We start from the raw sequence: 22,011 nt of genomic DNA, 5'->3' as shown, positions 1-22,011 counted from the left end.
CTGGTGATGTAGCATGGAAATGTTTGAATGGTGGGGCAGGTTGGTTTTTTTCTTGTTTTCTTTCTTCGCCCAGTAAGTTACAATGTGCAGAGTACACTTGGAGTATTACAACTATATGCCTGTGGTTGGGGAATACAAACATTGCTTCAGCACTCAGAGTGATTGTTACAAGATCCATGTACCACCTATCCCAGAAGAAATCTGTATTCCCTTTTCATAAGGGAATACTTTCATGTATTTTCTCCTCCTATTGGAAAATGAAGGAAATTCAGGAACCTTTACTCAGTAATGCTTTGTGTAGTGGGGTTTGCCATAACATGTAGTACTGTAGTAAATATGTTGCATGGAGGATCTTGCAGTCAGTGTGGTGGAGTGAATAATATTTTAAATTGACTCCATTGTTTTATATATTCAATGTTTATGTGCTGAAGTATCTGAAAAATTAACTTTGTTGTCAAGTTAGAGCCCCCTGTAATTTTTTGAAAGAACAAAGATTAGTAAGCTTACTGTTTCTGAAATTCCATCTCTAATTGCATATAATGTTGTTAAACCTGCAAAAGATAACTGCATTTGGGTGAACTATGTACAGTTAATCTTGACTTTTTTTCTCTCTCTTTTATTCCTGCTCATAGATTACCAAAGTGGCCTTGGAATACCACAAGTGTAATAAAAGCCAGGCAGCTGAGGCAGAGCTTCAGCACGCAGGAGACTCTGATTCACCAGCTTTTGATTCCTCTGTAACAGATGCACAGCTGAAGTTCTCGGAGACGTTTCCCATAGCCAAGTACCCGTGCTGTAACACAGTGGTGCTTCCACAGTGGCACTCCATCTCCAGAACTCACAATGTCTGTGAGCTCTGCGTTAACCAGACTCTTGGTGTCAAACCAAATAAAGTCCATGTGCCACGCTGTAACTTTTTAGAGATAGAAGCAGCTTTGGACTCTTTCTACCTCCAGGAACATACTTTTTTTCAAGTAATATCAAATACCATAGAATGCAGCAATTTCTTAAGTTTCTATAGTCCCTTTAGCTATTACACTGCATGTTGCAGGACAGTAAACAGGCATTTTTTAAGTTTCATTAGTTCTGAGAAGACCATCTTTCAGACCCCCAAAGTAGCATTTTCTTCCCATGGGAAGAAAGATAATACTCAATTTTCTGTTCCTCACATTGAGGATAGGAATTGTTTTATTCCTGACCTTAATATTAGTAGCACGAACATTACTGGTCTGAGCTGCAGGACCAACAAAACCTTGAATCTCTATCTACTGGATTCAAATCTTTTTTGGATATATGCAGAGAGACTAGGAGCATCAAGATCTACTCATCTTAAGGAATTTGCTGCCATTGTTGACCTGAAAGAGGAAGTGCACTATGTCCTGGACCAGAATCAGTCACTTGTTGGACCTACCCTGGGTACAGTATTCATTATACAAATGCTTGCATTCAGAAAATAGTGTTTCCAAAATAATGCCATTTTAAAAGTTAGACTACTTAGTGAAGTTAACATTGTGAATTATAACTTATTCTATTCTATTTACTAGTTAACCAAGCATTTATGAATGATTCTGTTGGCTAGAACAGAATCATATTCTAGGTGACATAAGAGCTAAGTTCCTTATAACATAAGTAATTTGCTTTATAAGAATTGAACCTTAATGTGTGATTATTGACTGCATGCATTGGTGGAATTGGAAAAATCTAAATTAACTTGTGTGTGGAAAAAAAATTTCTGTTTATCTAAAATACCTGATTACAGAAGATGTTTGTGTATTAATGACAGTGTTGGTGTTTGCTCAGCTCTTCTGTGTTCTAAAATATCACCAAATTTTGGGAGACCACTTAGCAACAGAGACTTCCCCCATCCTCTTGTCCTCTGAAACCAACTTAAATTGCTTTAAATTTATTTTGAAAAGTGTGTCTGTTTTCAAGGTAACAATGTAGAAGTGGTTGTGGCCAAATCTTCCAATTATTGTTATTTCCTGTCTGAATTGGAGGAGGAAAAAAACAACCCAGAAAAACAAACAAAACAACCTGACAAAACAACTCAAGGATTGCAGTTCTGATTTATTTGCAAGTTTGTGAATAAGACAAGATATTCCTAACTGTGCATTTTCTATCATGCTGATGTGCAAAACTGAGTGTACCTTCAGAAAATACTGAGTTTCCTAATGTTGGCTATGTAAGTAAACATGGAAGAAAATTCAGCTATTAAAATAAATTGCACAAGAACATATATCACTATAATTCTTACAGCACCAATTACATTTCCTTTTTGCCACAAATCTAAGTACAAAAAGATGCACAACATAAAATAAATAGCCATGTTCTTATTAAGGATCACATGCAACCCTGTCTATCCCAAGCCCTAGGAAAAGACTCTGGAAAAACAAACAAATACCTCATTGACCATAAAAGGATACTTAGGAAATATTAAGATCAGAATGAGGACATAGAAATTTCCTTCCCCTTTGTGCTCCCAGTACTTTCTGTCTCAAACATTTTTTAGGTCACAGGATTTCCTGAGCATGATGAGGGTTTCTCTGCAGAGTAAGATTCAGTACATTGCTGTTCCATCCTTTGAACATCCAGAAAACTTTTGCTTCTACATATTTTATCAAAATGTCTCTGATTTATGATTGGGTTTTGTGCTTTTTATTTTAATTCTGTTTTAATTCCTTAAGATTTTAACTTAATATTTCATAATATCAAAGCATCTTGATGGGTGCTTAATACCCTTGTCAGATCTCAGTCTTTCTAGATGGTTTCTAGAAATTCAGGAATACATATTTTGTTTTAATTAACCCTTTTTCATTACTGTTTTATCATGCATAGATATTCCAAGTCTAAAGATCTGAAAAGAAAAAAAAAAGCCACTTTTGGCCTGATGTGAGAATTAAATGAAATGCTGAATAGTAAATAAGGAACTAAATGAACTGCTGATCACATTTCAGAGATAAACTTGATGATCTGGTATTCTGTGTGTCTGTACAAAAGTGCCAGTTTTACTTGGGCCTAGTTTTTATGCTGGAAATACAAGCACAAAGTCGTTTCTATTTGATGAAACAATTATTTTTAATGTTTCTCATATTTTATCTTTTTTTCTTGATTATTAAATATGCTTATTTCTTAATGCACAGAATAATACTTCTCTATCCAAATTGAAAAGAAGGATATTGCTGATACCTTGCAGCAATTTTGAGAATGTAGCTCAGGCTCAGAGTAGTGTAGCTGAAGGTAATTGAGGGCTTTGGAGCTTATTTTAAATTTTTACCAGTGGCCAGCTACTTGCTAAATATCTTAAAATTAAGGAGAAAGTAGAACAAAGAGGAAGGTGGTCATTGGTAGACAAAAGGGGGTTGGTGATACTGGCATGGAAATAAAAGATATTTAAAGGTCAAAAGAAAAGAATTACAGAGAAAGTATTTAAAAATGGAAGAAAAAATGCAAATAAATGTGGGACTAAGTGGAGCCTTTCAATATATGTAGAAGTTAAAAAATGGAGAGGTTACTATTTATGATTTAGCAGGTGTGTAATTAGGAGAATAGAATGTTATTGTTATGGCACATTGACACAAGATTAAAGTCCGGTGTGGCAATGGACAAGAGTGTAATGAGCAAAATAAAAAGCAGCGAAGCTTTATCCTGTTTTCACATCAGTTGTGGTTACTCAAGAGTTGACACCAAACTGTCAGAAATCAATGACGTGAAACCAGATTTCAGTTGTCTTTTCTCTGTAATTTCTTCTGAATTCTAAAGCAAAAAGTGCCAAAATCACCTCTGCAAAACTGTAATAACTTTGGTATGTATTGATTTCATTTCAGAGAACTTCATTAAAAATTTCAGCGTTCTCTACAGTCCCTTGAAAAGGCATCTGGTGGATGACCCTTCAGTCCATTTTCATGAAGAGCAGGTGGTCACTGAAGTGACCACGAGCACCTTTCACCAGACCGTGTTCCTGAGTGCCAAGGTAACCCCTCATCACTCAGCAGCTTCTCACAGATCATGGCACGGATTTTAAGAAGGGGGTGTTTAATATTGACATGCTTTTCTTACTTGTAACATAAAATACAGTGTTTTGAAAGAATTCAAAAGCTTTCCAATTGCATGCCATGAAAACAGATGTCATCCTGAGTGCAGTTGAATTGCCTTGAGTAAGGAAAATCCATTGTCATTCAAGTCTGAAGCAAATGTCTGCATCTTCAGTGGTTTCCAGCAGCCCCAAGCCCTGCTTTGCCAGTTAGAGGCAGAAAGGAGAAGTCTGGACATCATTTTTCCCCCCTATGAAGTGTACAGTCTGTGTTAGATATATAGGAATTTAGATTGCAAAAGAATCTTGGGAAATGTAGTAAAGTTTGGTGCATTTTCACTTAAAGGGAATGATCCTAAACTAAATATCTTTTCATTTTGACTTTATGGAAAGAGAGTTCCCCAGTAATTTTTTGTCTGTTAACTCAGTAGTCAGCAGCAATGAATAACTTACAATAGAGTTCATTAATATTAGGAAAAAAATTGCTTTCACATTTCAAGAGTTCCCATGCTAGATGGTGTGAAAAGTAGTCCTCCTTTCTGCAGATTACCTCCAACAGATAATGAAACTCTTCTCCATTTCATTTTCCAGAATGTCTTGCTGCTGTATTACGCACAGTGGTGTGGATTCTGTGCTTCTCTTAATCACATCTTTATTCAACTTGCTCGGCTTTTGCCTCCTGACAGTTTCACTGTGGCAAGGTAAAAAGATTCTGATTTCATCTTTCCAGAATAATGTAAGATCATTGAGGTCATCAGCCTAGAAAAGAAATACTTTTTTTCTCTGTACAGCTGTGCAATATAGATGTGAATGTCATCTGTTTCATTTCTCTTTGAATGCATTGTTTTATTTTCCTTTATATTTATTCAGTGGTTTTCAGTAGTTATCCACTTTCATTAAAATTAATTTTTAAACTGTGCAATTAACCTTGAAACTTCTAATTTCAGGAAGTGAATCCATAACTTTGTGAGGATTTGTAGCAAATAGTAATATGCTATTTGTGTGTGTATATATATATTTATTAGCAACACCATTTGCATTATGAATCTAAAATGGCAACCGCCATCCTATGATAAAGAAAATTAACACTACCCCAGCCAAACCAGTTTACAGAAATATATTTATATCTCTATATGCATGTGTGTAATGTACATTTTTAATATATATGTTAAATACATATTTTATGTAAAAAAAACCCCATTGTTTTCTGTGGTGTTTCCAGGGTTATTTAGATTTCAGTGCAACTGAAACATTCTTGTTCATGTATGTGATAATAATGCCTAAATACTTAAAACATCTGCTCTGATTGCATCTTTATTTGATTCTGACTGAACTTACTCCAGGAGACAGTATGAGATGTAGAGAAAAAATAAATCAATTGAAAATCTGGCTTTCTATCCCCTGTTTGTAATTGTGGCTTTATTGCCACAGATGTGATGCCATTCCCAAGGCTATATCCATTCTCTGGCCTGACTTTGAAGTTCTCTCCTTTGCTCCATTATTTTCACAGCAGTATTACTGATGTGATTGTCTGTTTTGTTCTATAATAATTTGTAATTAATATGAAATTTATTTGTGAAAAGAAGCCCTAAAATGCAGAAGAAAACTGTAACAAACAGTTGAATCAAGTGTTCCTCTCTACTCATAGCTTTAGGGAAAAAAGTGCCTTTAAGCATGTGCTTGTCCTTGGAAGAAGCAAAATAATTTACTCCCAAAACTACTCAAGGGGACAATATTAAGAGATGTACTTGAGGAACAAATTAAGGACTAAAAATAACTTGTCTCATGTTTGGTGTGCCTATCTCAGAAGGAAGATGTGTACAAAACGTGTGCACTGTGTGTACACAGTGAGCAACTGGGGTTTAATTGCTGGCTGAGAGCAGTTGCAGTATTGAATGTACTATTCTAGAAAAAAGCCCACACAGATTTTTGTTAAACTGAGAGTCATCAGCTTGAATATTGATAATTAATTCTGCTGACTCATATGCACAATGTATTTCTGGCAGAACACATTTAGACTTACTTTCACAGATACTTGGATTTCCTTCTTCCCAATCCCTAAAATGGCATTTTATTAGAAAATGCAGATTGTTCATGTGCCTGCTCTCTTCATCAGTGTGTCTTTTCCTCACAGAATTGATGTGACTCGAAATGACCTTCCCTGGGAATTTATGACAGACCGTCTCCCAACCATTTTATTTTTTCCTCATCAGAGGTAATGTAATTCTTGTCCCTGTGGCTTTTTAACTTCTATTTTACTGAGCTGCAGTAATTATCTGGTATCTGGTACATCTCTTAGTAGAGAAAAAAGCCAAAGAGTAATTAATTTCTGTATATGCATTCTTACCGCATGCATATTCTAATGAAAAAAAACCACCAGGAAAACAACAGAATAGCACAACCAGCACTCACAGATTTCCACCCTTCTCCCTCAAGAGCTCTTACCATTAGCAAATGGGAATTCATTCAACTGGTACTGGGCAGCTACATACCACAGAATCTCTGAATCTCTGCCTTAAGTTTTGCCATTGATGTTTCAGTCCAGTACAGAGTGAGTTTTGTTTATATCAGTTCTGAGCCACCCCAACTGCTTGGTTTCCTGTTTATTTTTTAGGTACTCATTTTGTCTCGGTCTCTGTAATGCTCTAGACAGTCTCTGGAGGGACAGACTGAGTACTTTTATTAAGATTATTTTTGTAATGTTCCAGCTGGTTTTATAAAGGTACCTTACCTCTAGTCATTGCTTTCGCTCCTCCTTTTCCCCTCCAGTGTTTTTTATATTTTGCTGCATATAGGTAATCAAGAAAATTAGGATCTGATAGTAGTTTTAGTGCCTGTAGGACTACTAGAGTAGTCACATATTCATTTTGGATATAAAGGTGCCTCATATTAGGGGTTTTTATGCATCTTCTTATCCATTTGCCTTATGAGACAATTTTTGCAAATTAACTCTGTTCTCAATTTCTTTCCACCACATGCTGTTAATATTTTGTTCTGCTATTTGTTTTAAATAGCCTTTTAGCTTCTTTGATACATGCTGTGGTTTTGATCAATAAAAATGGATGATGATGTAATGAAACATTACCACAATATAGTGAGTCAGTTTTGATTTAGCGTAGACTATTTTTTGCCTAAATTATGTCATGATTTTTTAATCTGGGATGAGAGCTGATAGTCAGCTGAGCAACTGCTGATGGTAATTAGAGGAGTAACGTGGTCCATCATCAGGAATCTGCAGGGGAGGAAAACTCATGGTGCTCACTCTGCCAGAAATAGCTTAATCTTGATGAGCAGGAGCCTCATCTGACTGAAGTTCTTGAATTATTGATAAAAGATGGTATCTGTCTTCTACCTGCTGTACATTAAGTAGTTTTCAGTAAACGAAATGTTTTTATGTCCCACAAGTTTTTGAGTTGGATTTTACAGAAGGCATTTTTGAGGGAAGTGTAATTGGTAAGGAAGGAACTCCCCTGTTCCAGATGCACATTGTAACCAATTCAGGACATTATGTCACACAAAAAGGGACTAAGAGTTGTCCCTGGTGTGTGTTGTACAAGAGCATCAGGAGGCTTTAGGCTTTAGACTTGAATCTGGCTTTCTTGCTTTGCAATCATTTTTGTTGGGGCTTATTCTCTGTCCTTTCTCTCACTTATATAATTAACCCATATCTGAAGGTATGCTACTTACCATTACTCTAGTCATGAATTTGACAGCCAGATGGAAGCAAACTAAGCTTTTCTTCCTTGTTTTGACGGCTGCCTCAGGAAAGAGAGAATACACTGCTGACTGGCAAAGCTGGAGCAGAGCCAAAGTGATAAACTATTAGCTGACTTCCCAGTTGTACAGGGTGAGGTGGAAGTGGCTGTGCTGCAGGAGGACGTGAAATTGTGTTATACTGGAACATGCTGAGTGAAAGGCTGAAGGTGGAACTGGCTCAGAAAGAAAAGAGGAAGACTGAGTTCCAGTCTAGTCCTTAGAGGACAGTTAGCCTCATATGTGTGCACAGGGTTCACAAAGGGCAGTAATTTTAACAATTGTAACACTTGTCACAGCTGGAGCAGGTGTTTTTTAGCGGCTCATAGTGTTGAAGAAATTTGGATTTGGTACTTGCTGTTCTTGGCCTCTCTTGTAAGTTTATGCTGTTGTAGAAAGAAAGGAGGCTTACCTGCTCCATATGCTGGGCTTAGTATTCACAGCTTCAGAGGGGGGCAAAACACCAACAGAAATCAACAGAAAAACCTTGTTTGGTTTGCTTCCTTCATTACCTATGACATAAAGACAAAGCAGGAAGAGGAACAAGTAAAGAGATTTTTTGACAGGGCCTTACTTCTGACCTAAAGTGACTTACTGTTTAAAAGCAAGCTGCTCCCTTGCCATGGCTTTCAGGTGCTGGAACTCACTAAGCTACTGCTTCCAGTAAAACAGATTCAAAATAGTGATTTTCCATTGTGTAGCTTTATATATCTGGACTTAAATTCTAAATAATATATGTAGACTTGAGAACATTTAAACATCATCCTTCAACTTACAAATACTAATGGCACTGTACTCTGATCATACAGTGATGTTTCCCTATGTACTTGAAGCTCATAACCCATGATCATGAATATTTCTTTTTTAAGAATGAAATCTGTCTTCTGAGATTTAACAGAATTTTTTCTTCAAATACCAGTCCCCTGCAGAGATGCTTAGAGCACTCAGATTGGAACATAGGTAAAAGTGAACATCAAAAGAAAATCTGTGTAATCTATCTCTGTTACATGAGTTTCTCTTAGCTGCTGTACTAACCATACTTGATAAAAAATAAGGTATCAGGTTGGAGTTAACAGCAGATGCTTAGGTAAGATTATGCTTAACCTTCCAGAGTACTTTACTATTAACCTGTTATGTCCTTATAGGAAGGAGCAAAGTGTGAAGTTCCCTGAAGACTTTTCAGTTAACCTTCCAAATCTCCTGAAATTTATTTTACATCACTCAAGTCTTTCTTCGTCAGAGCCCTGTACCAAAGAATGCCTACATAAAGAGTCAGTTCTACAGCAAGGACACATCTCACACTTGGAGAGAGAAATTCAGAAGTTAAGATCAGAAATCAGTGCCCTTCATCAGGCCCATGACCAGCTTGAAGCACAGCTTTCTGAAGCCAGGAGAGAGGAACAGAGACTACAGCAGCAAAAACACACACTGGAAAAGCAGCACAAGACTCTGCAGCTCCACAGTGAGCAATTGCAGGCCACATATGACCAGAAGAATCAAGAATTGTTAGAAATGGCTGAAAAGCTTCAAGAATTAGCTGATGCATCAGAAAACCTCCTTAAAGAAAATGCTTTACTGAGAATTCTGGTGGCATCAAGAGGAGGAAAGCTACAGAGCAAAGAAGAAATTGAAGAACCCCTTCAATCTGAGCAAACACTTTCTGAAGATAATGACATATCACTTTCAACAGCTACTGCTGCTTTAGAGGAAAAAAGGATTGGTAGTATTGATACCATAGAGACAGAGCACAGTAGTGGAAATAGGACAGAATAATTACTTACACAAAGTCAAGTGATGCAGTATTGGGTAGGTATTTATGCAAATTTTATTGACATTCATTGTAAATAAAGACTTCCCCCCACATGATCTAGTAAAAGAAAAATCAAATGGAATATTTTTGTACACTTGAACAACTTATTAGATACCCCCATCTTAAGAGAAGAGGAGAATGGAAAACACTTTCTGCACTTTACTATTGCACTAACTTGCAAACACCTATCCATTTAAATGAAAGCTACTGGTTTGTCGGGGCAGCAGTATGCAGCACCTCTGACTAAGGACCAGTTAGTTTTCACTGGCTTTCTTTTACAGCTGCTAGAAGGGAAATCAGACCTTTGGTTTATACTTTTCCATAATTTCTGAAATTTGCCCTTTACACTGCATTCTCTTTGCTGAATTAAAATAGATACTTCATCTGTGTAATCAGTAAACTTGAATGGACAAAGTCATCTTGCTACAACTGTTCTGTTCAAGCTTCAGCACTTTGTATCACTTTTGTATACTGGTATTCTGATTGTCTGGAAACCACAAGAGCCATGTGTGAATTGTTCTCTACTGCAAACTAGAGGAAGTCTTACTGGATTAATCCTTTTATTCTTTGCTTTTAAGAGGTCTCAAATACAGTAATTTAAGTGGACTGGTCTGACTCTACATGCAGGTCTCTTGAGAGCAGTATTTTAAAAAGCATGTGTCAGGGTAAGAACATTATCAGCTGTACCCCATATTTGTACTCAAGAGGCAACAGCAGGAACTTTTTACTACTGACAGCACTTTTTTGCTTCAAATTACAGCTTTCAGCACTAACAAAGCAATTCGACATCTTAGTGTAGAAGGGGACAACTTTTTGTCTAGGCCATTCTTGTCTTGCATATAGTTGAAATTCTCAAGCAAGCTTGCTAGGCCTTAAGTTATTCCATATGTACAAGTACAAGAAGCAAGCCTAATGCTTCCTCTGGAGCTGAATTAAGGCTAGGCAATTAAGTGTTTAAAAACATCAGTATGCAAAGGAGGCCATGTATAAAGTAATAGAAAACAGGCCAGTGACCTCTAAACATGTGTGCCTACACAAAGAATTTAAGAATACATAAGCTGCCATTGGCTGCTCAGTGTTGTTCCTTCTCTCCCCAAACCTTTGCAGTCCAGAACTTCCCACAGAGCAGGAAATGTGTTATCTGGAAGGCCTTGGCCATTGCTAGCTAAAAACTTCTACAAACTGAGCAGCAATAACCCTTGCCCCTGTCAACAATAGAAAAGACTACTGTTGTAATACAGTTCCATCAAAAGTTAGATACATTAACTGAATTCTAGAGTTGTCTGGCTGTATGTATTACAAAATGCCTTTTTGTAACAGGCTGTTAACATACATCCTAAGTACACAAACCAGTTCTAGCAAGAATTTATATTAGTTGCACTTAAGCCAGTTTTGCTATGTAACCACTTATGCAGTTTCAGCACACAGACCTGTGGAAGACAGAAGCCTGTTCTACTACCATTTCAAACACCTGGAAACCATCTGGACTTTGAGGGTTCAGTATCCATCATAAGTTCCCAGGCTGGAACCCATCAAAATGGCAGTTTCCTAGCAGTAGCTACATAGAGAACTCAGTCCTAGCAGCCAAAAACTTAACCAACATAGCTGCAGCTAAAGCATCTTTTCCTTTCTTGCTCCTATGTTTCCTAATTCAGCATATTACTGAAGACTGATCCCTTCTTTTTAAATGAAGTACTCTGCATCAGTCCAGTAAACTGTTCAAAGGAGGAGTTCTGGCTGCACACTCAATCTAGTAGCAGAAGCAAGCTTTAACTGCAGATCTGGTTTTGAAGGTCTGGAGTCCCATCCATGGTAGTGGTTCAGGAGTCCCTGTATATTATATACAGTTGCATCATATTCCTTTATGCTACAGAACACAAAGCAAGAAGTTTCTGGCAGCCTATTTACAGTTCACAGTTGAAAAGTAGTTCACATTACAGTAGTAGCTCCATCAAAACAGACTCAGCTAAACATTCAAGTAACAAAATCCAGTAGTAGTCTCTTCACACCAGTATATCCCTGTGCCCATTGCCAGCAATGGACATTACACTAGGCCAGTCAGCTTCTACCACAGAGGAATTAGGATACACAGCTGATGCAGAGTGCAACTTCTCAGTGCATGCAGTTGCAAACAAAGCTAATTTAATTCTCATCAGGGTGTTTTCTGATGAGTAGTGTGCACGTGACCAGGTTCTTCACAGTATTGAGATGCTTCTGCTGGTTACACGTCATGAGCACAGCCCATCTGCAGGTGTTGCTCTGAGTTAGCTGTGTACTTCTGGGCCATTTGGAGTTAGCTTAGCTTTCCTCTCCACACAGGGTCCTTTAGCAGAGTACTGCACCAGCAGAAAGGGCTCTTTGGTTTCTCCCTCACCCACAATGCTTTCCTCATCCTCAGACTGGCTGAGCTTCTGCAGCCGCAGGTAGCACCAGCAGCCCAGAATCAGGGCTCCCAGAGCCGCAATAGCAATCAGGATAACGATGACAGTCACCACTCCCGTGCTGGGGCTGTGATCTGTGATGGACATGGCCAATAGTTCAGGCTGTACTCTTCAGAAGATTTTTCTGTTCTCACTATCAGTCTGGATGCATCTTCAAACTCCTGCAGAGTTAAAAATAAATAATGAATTTTTGCAGTTTTATTGCACTCAGCAAGATGATATTTATGGCTGGTTTTGTCCACAAGGGCATGTGATCCTCTTGCACTCCAGTGCTTTGTGCTGCTCAGTCACAGAATCACAGAACCATGTTTTGGCTCCTGACATGCTTGAGGATAGCACATGATCAACCTACTAAGAGGTAACAATTTTCACTAGGAGGTACAAGACAAGACTGAAAGCTCGATGGAATTATAGTTTAGCACAGGGATTTTAAGACTGTTCATACAAATGCTGTATCACAAGTGAAAGATCAAATCTGTGATGAGATAGCAATTTAGCTACCTTTAGTTTTCCTCAAGGAATCCTGCAGAAACAGTACATTTGAGTGTCTGGCCTTTTTTAAAATCTAATTTACAAACATCCTTCTTATGTACTAACAATTCCAGGACTGGTAAGCTAATTGTGAAGGTAATTGCAGTGCTAATGCATTACTGTAAGTCTGCCCATAACACTGGCCTGCTTACAAAGGGCTGGGTATATGACAATTAATTGTTTGTTCATTAAGCACACAAACCATCTGTTGCTATTTTAATAAAAAGCAGGTAGAGCTGCATTTAAGACTAAAAAAGCACAATGGAAGCTTCTGCTCCTCTTAGTGGTTTTAAAACCATAGGAGAAGCATAGTCTGTTAGGACTGCAGCTGGAATTGGAAGAGAGGCAGCGGCAAGAAACTAGAAGAGCTCCAAGACTTCCTTAGTATGCTGTAGTGTGAGCAGGAAAAAAAATATACAGGTAATGTCTTTTGCTACTTCTTCCAAATTCACAACCCTATTTTATAAAGTCATGTGAGCCTTGTCTTTAGTTTCAAAGTCACTGTTTGCAAAGGTGATAGCCTCACTTTCCTTCCTTCAGCTAGGACATAGAAGGTAATGAATGAATGACTTGCTTCTTTCCTACTACCCTACTTCTTCAACAAAACACAAACTCATGCAAGACTATAGTAGAGACCAGAGCCTGTCCTAGCCAGGAACATCTCTTACCTCTGTACTGCTGTAAAAATCAGGTTAGGGCTCAATGCTGCCATTTCAGGTACAAAAGGTGCAGTCCTTTGAGGCTCTAAGGCCAGCACATGCCTTTCTCTGGACCTGTACCCACTGACTAGCAGTAAAAAGAGTATCTTCTGGCTGCCAGTCTGTTGAGGGTCACATACACTTATCCAGGAAAGGCTCCTCCTCACCATCACTGCTGCAGTCTCAGCTGCAAGTACAGCATCTTCATACAAAAACCCTTCAGAAGGAGTCAGTTTTAACCCACCCTGACCCAGGACCACTGGGTTACAGTGAGTGTCACCCACCTGCACAAAAGTCTCACCTGCATTTCAACACGAGTCAAGGCAATTACAGTGCAGGATCCTTACCAAGACAGCTCAAGCCAGAGACCAAGTTTGTTCCTTGATCTGTCATGGACTAACAGACCCATGTGTATCACCATTTCATCAAGGACACCGCTACGGAGTTTAACACGTGCCATTAGAATCCAGTGGCACATAACTTGCAGACACTCTAGTTACATTTCCAGCCCTGTAAACTACAGCAGTCCATAGCTTGTAGTGTTACCTGATACAACCAGCCAAGTTCTGCAGATCCAATTTTGCCTAAGTAGTTAAACCAAACCTGACCACACCACACACCCTCAGCAGGGCTGTGTGCCCATGCAGCCAGAGTATTGTACAATTTGCAATAATCACCTTGGTTCTGCAATGCTTATTCAACACAGGGTGATCAGCTGAGGGTGATTAAGAGTGACTTTCATGTAGTTCATTTTCCTCAGGGCATGTCTGAAGAGCAGCACTGTTTGATCCAGCAAAAACAGTACAGCATCAGCATAAAAGATATTTACCTTGCTTGATATGCAGACACTGCACAGCCATATTGAGGCTTCTTCTGCAGCTTGCACTATTGTGACAGCCTGCTGTTCCTCTACAGCAGTTTGGGTCAGCATACAGCCTTACATTAAGCAGTTACTGTCACCTAGAAAATAGTTTTTCATAGTGGAAACTACTGCAGATGCTACCACTCTGCCAGTCTGTGAGTAGACAGCATCAACGATGTAAAGTATGAAACTGTTCACATCACCAGCCTCTATCACCAGGATTTTCTGGCAATCTTGTTTCAGGATGTATGAGACTGTTTTATGATGACTTAATTTTGAGTCCAACACATCAACTTACAGACTCCTCTTAAAGATCTTTCTTGGTCAAATCCATAGGTTACCTTTAAAATTCCAAATGTTTTCTAGTTGATATAGAATTCAAAAAAATTCACCTCTCAATGACAAAGTGCAGGCATCCTTCCTTCAGGCATATCCTCTTCCCACTCAGGGACTTGGGAGCCAGCACCTTATATAAAGTCAGGTATTAAGCATCTGTACCGATAGCACAAAACAACTAGTTAGTAGTGTGTGACAGTAGCTTTAGATAGTTTGGAAGCTATAGTGTTGTTGCTAGCTCACACTGCTATTTTTCTGGCTTTAGGTCACTGTACAGCTAGAACATTCCTGCAGTCTTAGTTCTACCCTTAGCACAGTACATCTGCATGTTGTAACTATATTAGCAAGAACTTTCAGAGGAGCCTTGGGATTGTGTTGTTTTCTGGACACACAACTCCAACCTTGCTGTTCTTTCCACCAGCAACTAACTGGAATCCAGATTACGCTGTCTCTGTACTCCCCTTCTTGACAGGGGAAATACTGCATTTTGTAGATCCCTTTAAACTGATTTAAAGGCCACAAATTGTTCAGACTCATTTTCCCCTTAAAGCATACCTGAGTTAAAAGCCCCTCTGAGCACACCAGGAGCAGCACTGCCTTCATTCATCACTTACTGGAAGATATTAGAGGCTGTAAATTCCTGATCTTCAAAGGGATTGCCAGCACCATCCATATATTTGGTGGCACTTGTAGAGCTATGTCACTTCAAACCACACTTGCTGTCAAATCAAGCATCTAAGCATATTTACTCACTAGCAAGATTAGTCAGATGACTGGTGTGAACTGCAAATAGCCTATTTTAGTTCTTACAGCAATCAAGCAGTGAAAACATCAGCTAGAAACCATTTTTCCATAATTAACTTGCCTTTTTTTTTTTTTGCCTAATACCAGCTTCTACTCAGAAATTCATTTGTGAAGTTTTATTATCCAATTGAAAAGCTGTAACTAAAGGACAAACAGAAAGACAGTCTGAACTGCAGACGGCTGCTAGGGGACAAATGCAGTGCAAAACTGAAATTAGTTCCTAAACCAAGTTTTTCATTATTACAGGCATTATGCAGCTAAGGTCACTATTTTTAATGCCCACAGGCATGTTTCACTGCTACCATTCAAGCCAAAGCTGTAGGGAGAGGCTTCAAAAGCTGTTTGCTTTAGTTCACCCAGATATACTGAAGTCCTCATCAAGCACTTCTGTTCAAGGTTCAAGTATTAAATCTTTCAGCTTTTTTTTGGAGGGGGGGGGGTGAGGTGGCAGGGAGAGGAGGAGATGGGAACTACTGTATTATAGTATTCCACCTAAAGTAAGTAAATTAAATGGGGCACAGTAAAGAAATGAGAATAAAACTATCAGAGTGACCTTCAGCCTAATTTCTTTTTAAAAATCAGAACTATTTCCTTAAAAAGCCTCCAACAACAGCTTCTAATTGTGAAAAATGTTTTCTCCTGTTTCTCTAGTAAAAAAAATCCCTTTAGAGGAATGCTGCATACTCATCTCAGTAACACCCTTCCTGCCAATGGAAGACAAGGAGAGAACCCACAGGGAAGATCAGTGCTGTACATTAACCACTGGCACACAAGTGTGTATAGCACCCACACTATCCATAGAAAGCAAGGCCTTTACAATACAGGAGTGCTCAGGCTTCACCACTTGCACATTAAAAAAATGGCATCACTGTTATTCTTCATCAACTCCACCTTGTGATAATGCCAAGTTAGCCTGCAGAGGTTGGGGCTTGGCCAGAGGCTATTTTAGAAGCAGGGAGCTGTTAAGTAGAAGGTTTCAATGCAAATCATCTTTTCCCACCCTTACTATAGTTTTGATGAGGAATAGAAGAACAGGACTTGTCTGTGGCTAATTAGCTGTGGACAGAATGCCAAGAACTTAGCAGTCAGGCAATTGTTAGCCAATCTAGAACAAAAGCCAATACCTAACAGCATTGGCTGGAACAGCAGTTAGCTCCCACATGAGGTGTAGTGGTACCTTAGACTTAATCAATATTCACTTTTAAAGCTTAGCACCAAGCTAAGCCACACAGAAGTTGGCAGTTTACAGAAGACAGCAATATGGAGAGATGAGAGCACAGTAGTTTGAGATATTTTCCAGACATGACAACAGCTGAAAGAGCAGACAGACTTTCTCAGCAGCACAGCAAGTGGAGGAGTTTATGCTGTAACTGCCTGTCAGGCAAGTCAGCCAGTTAATGCAGAACTGGAAACAGGCTTACAGTGTTAAGACCATGTTGACTTCAGAGGCAATTGCATGGCTGGCAAATAATCTGTCAGACTCCAGATTTTTATCTGTCAGTGTCACATCCACATGGTACTCTAATGAAAAGTCTCTCCTGACATGATAAGAGTCATGACATCTGACATTCCGTTACCAGAAGTACTATATATATAGTTGCACGTATCCCCAGCATAGCTTTATTCTTGATATATTAGAAAAATTACTGAGATGCCAACATTAAGTTTGCTGATAAAACCAAGTTTTTTTATTTGGATTCAAGGTAGCTCTCCAAATGTGTCATTTTGGGGTTTTTTTAATGGCTTTGTGTAACAGGAGCTACACAGCACCTGATGTTTGACAGTCAGTTTTTATACACAGCTCATATTTTTAGACAGCAAGTATGCCAGGAGTCAGTCACATACCTGCAGCAAGCAGCTCTGGCTAGGAGTCCTCTACACACACAGTTTCTGAATCACCTTATTAAAGGCGAAGGTCACACTGGTTTTGGATCTTGTCTGGCAAGTCTTCCTTCTTGCTCTTCCCCTGTGGAGAGTGATCACATTGGTCTCTAGCTGCTCTGCATCCTGAATGCCTTTCACTTTTGGCTTTCCAGTGTAATAATGCTTAACTACTAGCCAGTCTGGCACAAGCTGTCAGGGAAAGATCCCTTACTGTTCCACCTACCTGCTAATCAAGGTAACAGTCTTACAAGTGGTTTCAAGTTCTTTAGGTTTTTTCAAAAGCAGTATCTACGGACAAGTGTCATGTCTACACCTACATTTGCGTCAGGAAAAGGAAGAGCACGAGATGCCACGGCACACTGCAGATACTCAGAGGAAGGAACAAGACTCAGTTTGAACAACTTGCGTTACCGAAAACTCCCGGATTGTCATTGCAGAGGTCGGTTTGGTCATAACTCTGCAGCACGTACCGAACTTCTCGCACTGAAAGAACAGGGACGAGCCTCTCCAGCCGAGAGGAGCCCGGCGCCCACCCCGAGCAGGCACCGATGATCCGTGAAGCATCGCCTTGTGACTGCAGCACGGCAGGGCGGCTGCAAACCACCGGGAGACGGGGCCGAGCCCCGGGCGAGGCAGCACGGGCCGGGGCAGCCCCGAGTTACCCACGGGGCCCACGCGAGGCCTGCGGGGCGCTCAGCACCGCTCGGAACCCGGCAGAGCCGGGCGCGGACACAAAGAGCGAGAAGTGTCGGCCCCGGCCCAGGGCGGGGGAACTCGGGGGGAACTCTGGCGGCCCCGACCCCGGCGCGGGTTCCTGCCCGCTTCACCGACTCCCAGCCCCGGCTCACAGCACGGCGAGCCCGCCCTTCCCGCAATGAACCGAGCCGCGCCTCCCCCCGCCCCCGGTCACCATCCCGCCAGCACACAACGCACCCACCAGCCTCGCCGCGGCCGCGGCAGCTCCTTCCCCGCCCGCGCCTCCGCCTTATAGCGGGGGCCGGGCGGCGCCGCGCGGCGCCAATCGGGACCCGGGCAGCAACAGCTGACGGGCGGGGCGCCTGCGGCCCTTCCCTCCTTTTCCCGTGACAACCGCGCTGGGTCCCGCCCCGCGCTGCAAGGGGTGAGAATGGAATCACAGAAGAGAATCACCGAGTCGGATAATCATAGAGGCATGGAATCGTGGAATCATCGAGGTTGGAAGAGATCTTTAATACCGTCCAGTCGAACCGTCAGTCCAGCACCATCAGAATCACCCCTAAACCTCTAAATCACATCAGCCAGCGCCACATCCAGACGCCTCTTCCTCTTAAACACCACCAGAGATAGTGCCACCACCGCACGGGGCAACCTATTCCATTGCCTGACTACCCGAACAGCCGCCGTCTCAGCTTAAAGCCATTTCCTCTGCTCCCCTCATCGTGGGCACGGCAGAAGAGACCGGCCCCCAGCCCACTACAACCTCCTTGAAGGCAGTTGTAGAGAGTGATGAGGTCCACCCGGAGTCTCGTCGGGACTACACAAACCCAGCTCCCTCAGCCACTTTCCATAGGACATGTTTTCCAGACGTTGCTTGGAGGGTCTCGGCGCTGGCGGCCCGCGAGAGGCTGAAGGGCTCCCTTGAAGGGCTGCGGTCCTTCCCCTCGCCGCATCAGCCCTCAGCCCTGAGCCCCGGGCGGCGTCGCAGCGAGGGCGTGAGGGCACAGCCGCCCCAGCCAGGGACTGAGGGCGTCGGACGTCGCTGACCCAGCCCCAGCGTTCTTCTCGCCAGCCCCGCCGGGCTAAAAGCCCTCAGGCACCTCGGTGACCCCGCAAGAGGCGGCTTCTCGTTTCACCAGGACAGGGGCGCTGTTAGCGGAGGCCACGCCTGAGGTCGCGGTGTTGGTGGCACTGAGGGCCCCGCCGTCCCCGGGCAGTTCTCCTTCCGTGGTCCCGAGCAGACAGCCCCCGCCTCCCTGAGGGCGTCTGTCTCAAACCTGCAGAAAGGTCGCATTCCCAGTACGCCAATTTTATTTGGTGATTCATGCCTCGGGGCTGCAGTTAGGAAGTTGCCCCTGTACAGCCCCCTTACATCTGTTGGTGTGTCCAGAGACCTTCATTAAGATGACAGGTAACTCTGAACTGCTCTCAAATCCTATCTAGCCAGTTTGCATAATTAGCAGAGCAGCTGTTTCATGGTACTCACTGCCCCAAGCACACCATCCTGTATTTTGTTTAATCAAAAATCTATGGTGGCATGGCATATCTGAGATACCACAGCCGGTTAAGAACATTTTTATAGAAGTCATTGTTTAATGTAAGATTAACATTTTAAACTTTGGATCTAATAAATGTAGTGCAACATCAGTTCCTACTGTCTTTATGAATCAACTACCATAGAAAAGATGATAAAACACTACTAAACCTTGAAAGCTCATAATCTTTTTTGAAAGAAGTGTAAGAGTAAGCACAGACACTCTTTACTTCCACTGTCAGTAGCTAATGGTCTGAATAGTCTGGCCATGGCTGTAACCTTCTGTGAGGTGAGCAGATGCAGAGGTAGCCTTTGGGCCAGTAATTTAATAAGATATCTAAATCTCATTTTGATACTTGAATCTCCCCAGAGATGCCTGTTTTACTTACGTAACCATGAACGGAGTCTCCACTGTATGTAAGTGTCCCAATCCATTTCAGTGAGAAGGGTCATGCCCTTTTGTACAAAAATCATGAATGCAATTACGACAAAGCTGACTGGTAAAAGCCATCCAATAATAGCACAGCCTTAAGAGAAGAAAACTGGCCATCTCTTTTGGTATAATTTGAAAACTTTTTGCCTTTGAGAAAGTTTTAATAGTAATTTTGTATCTCATATTTAGTAAATGGCACGGAGAACAAAGTGGGTTCATTCACATCAGTTTCTTATCTTTGTAAATGGGCTGCTTGCTTTGTGCAGGCTTGGATGGGAAATTTCCAGTCTGTTGTGGAAAAAGTGCAGGGCTGTTAATCCTTCAAAATTGCTTTAAAAGCTCCTCTTACTTTCCCACCTTCACCCATCCCCAGTTAACGCTTAAAGCCTTTAGGAGGGGCAAGGGTCTAATAATCTCAGATCCACACATGGGGAGCAAAGAGCCCTCTGTGTGCTTCACCAGGAGCTGCTGAAGCATACTCAGTTAAAGCCATTGAGTAATATGGTTTTCATCCTCAGCTGTGCTAAGGATGAAAAAATGAGTTTTCTCTCATTGATTTACTGTTGCTCCTTAGCTGTGCATAAGTAATGTGCAACTGTAAATACGCAACATGCTACTACAGGAGATGTTTTTCTCTTCCTTGAAGAAGAATTACAAGTTTATCAGTACAATTTCTTCCTCAATATTCATAACTTACATAAAGAGATTTGACAATTTTTCCAAATGTATGCTGTAATTTAAAGCACACACTTCTGCTTTGATGTTTTCATATCACAAGCACTCAAGAGTTTAAACCATTACATGTGCTTATAGATTTCACTGGGAATTATCCACAGAACAATTCTGGGGTCACTTGTGGTTGCCACTGTGACCATCATCTGGCTCTCTGCTGGAGCTACTTTGACTCAAGCATAGTTTCCAGCAGTGTTGATTTTAAGTGTTACTACTTATAGAGATTCTTTTGTTTCTCTCCAGGGACTATACCACTTTCAGAGAAATAAATGACTAGATTATGATATGCCTGTATTTGTTGTTGTTGTTGTTAGAAATAAATTGTTTCCATTGTTGCAATTTACATCACACACTCCTTGTCTGCTAAGGTAGCTATTTTAAAAGCACTTATTTTTGGAGTTTCCTTCTGTCAGTTATATCCTGTCCCTCTAAGTATATTCTTTGTATATTCATTATGCTCAAATTTTGAACAACTACTGTCAATATTTGTTCCTTTAGTCTTTAATTAGGGGTATATGTTGTATTACTTCTGAAATAAAATAAACCATCTATTTCCACTCCCTCTATTTCCATTGGGAAAGAGAGAGAATATGCAGCAGATGCGTATAACACCTATAATATCTGTTCCATTTCCTGTTGTTCTGTAGCACTCCTTAGTGCAAAATGTGTTCAGTAATTATTTGCACTCTAGAAAGTTTATCAGGGAAAGAGACCACACAGAACAGTTTTGCAGGTCTGTAGGGGGATTGTTAAAAAGGACAAACTGCTGCTGTCTCTATTTGAGGAGGTGTAAATAGCATCTTGCACCTTTACTTACAGGTCACTGGAGAGCACCTACACAGAAAATGGGACCAAGCTGACCCTCTCCAGCAACTTGAGCAGGTTTTATATTTTCTTTTTTCACCTGGGAAGAAAATGCAGGAGAAATTATTAATCCAGCTCTGTGCATGAAGAGAAATGAAAGTATATGAAGAGTTTGTATGGGTCAAAATTTAATTATTTTTAAGTTTTGTAAAACCTCAGGGTAATAATAAACCAGGATTTGCTTCCTCTATCAGAGCATGCTGTACATGCCCCCAAATCTTTTCTTGCATTCTTCTGCTGTGGAACCCGACCAGCTCTCCTTAGCCTTCTGCTTAAGAAAGCATCTGTTGGGTTTTTTACTCAGCTATTTGTAATTATGGATATGACTCATGAAGTGTAAAAGCACTTTTAAGATTAGTGTGAGAATAGACTCACTGTATATCTGAAGAGTAGAATCAATCCTCGTCTGCATTAGTGCTAAGATTACCCACCAAACCTATTTAAAAGAAAACCCTTGAAAGATAGTTTTTATATGACAGCATAATTGAATGATGCATTCTCTAATTGTGATTAGTGCTGTAAGTGGTACTTCATGATGAGAGACTGTGAATCCAGGCCAGGAAAAATGGATTGTTTAAAACCCATCTGAGCATAAGCTTTAAT

The 22,011-nt window shown here is 40.7% G+C and overlaps 2 protein-coding genes across 6 annotated transcripts in view; one reads left to right on the top strand and one right to left on the bottom strand.

Moving 5' to 3' along the window:
- TXNDC11 (thioredoxin domain containing 11) overlaps nucleotides 1-10,199 on the top strand; it is a 28,764-nt gene extending 18,565 nt beyond the window's left edge. For both annotated transcript variants that reach the window (XM_030229714.2, XM_050980214.1), the window contains 5 exons: nucleotides 633-1,416; nucleotides 3,825-3,970; nucleotides 4,622-4,731; nucleotides 6,165-6,245; nucleotides 8,929-10,199. In XM_030229714.2, coding sequence (XP_030085574.1) covers nucleotides 633-1,416; nucleotides 3,825-3,970; nucleotides 4,622-4,731; nucleotides 6,165-6,245; nucleotides 8,929-9,556 — 1,749 coding nt within the window. In that variant the 3' untranslated portion in view covers nucleotides 9,557-10,199. The remainder of the gene's footprint in view (nucleotides 1-632; nucleotides 1,417-3,824; nucleotides 3,971-4,621; nucleotides 4,732-6,164; nucleotides 6,246-8,928) is intronic.
- Nucleotides 9,591-18,187, bottom strand: SNN (stannin). 4 transcript variants are annotated; one of them, XM_030229716.2, is made up of 4 exons: nucleotides 18,083-18,187; nucleotides 17,111-17,231; nucleotides 14,518-14,617; nucleotides 9,591-12,195 (listed from the first exon to the last, which is right to left on the bottom strand). In XM_030229716.2, exon 4 carries the CDS (start codon nucleotides 12,119-12,121, stop codon nucleotides 11,858-11,860), a length of 264 nt encoding a protein of 87 aa, XP_030085576.1. In that variant the 5' UTR covers nucleotides 12,122-12,195; nucleotides 14,518-14,617; nucleotides 17,111-17,231; nucleotides 18,083-18,187; the 3' UTR covers nucleotides 9,591-11,857. The 4 variants fall into 4 exon arrangements, with proteins under 4 accessions (XP_030085576.1, XP_030085577.1, XP_050836176.1 ...); XM_030229717.2 differs by having other exon boundaries at nucleotides 18,087-18,162; XM_050980219.1 differs by lacking the exon at nucleotides 14,518-14,617.
- Between the last annotated feature and the right edge of the window lie 3,824 nt (nucleotides 18,188-22,011).

Source organism: Serinus canaria, chromosome 14, assembly GCF_022539315.1.
Source record: "Serinus canaria isolate serCan28SL12 chromosome 14, serCan2020, whole genome shotgun sequence".
Lineage (NCBI taxonomy): Eukaryota > Metazoa > Chordata > Aves > Passeriformes > Fringillidae > Serinus > Serinus canaria.
Note: the sequence above shows the minus strand (reverse complement) of the source record. Positions and strands in the feature narration are given on the sequence as shown.

Bases quoted from the DNA above. Each gene is read 5' to 3' on its own strand.
- SNN (XM_030229716.2), bottom strand. From the start codon at position 12,121: ATGTCCATCACAGATCACAGCCCCAGCACGGGAGTGGTGACTGTCATC.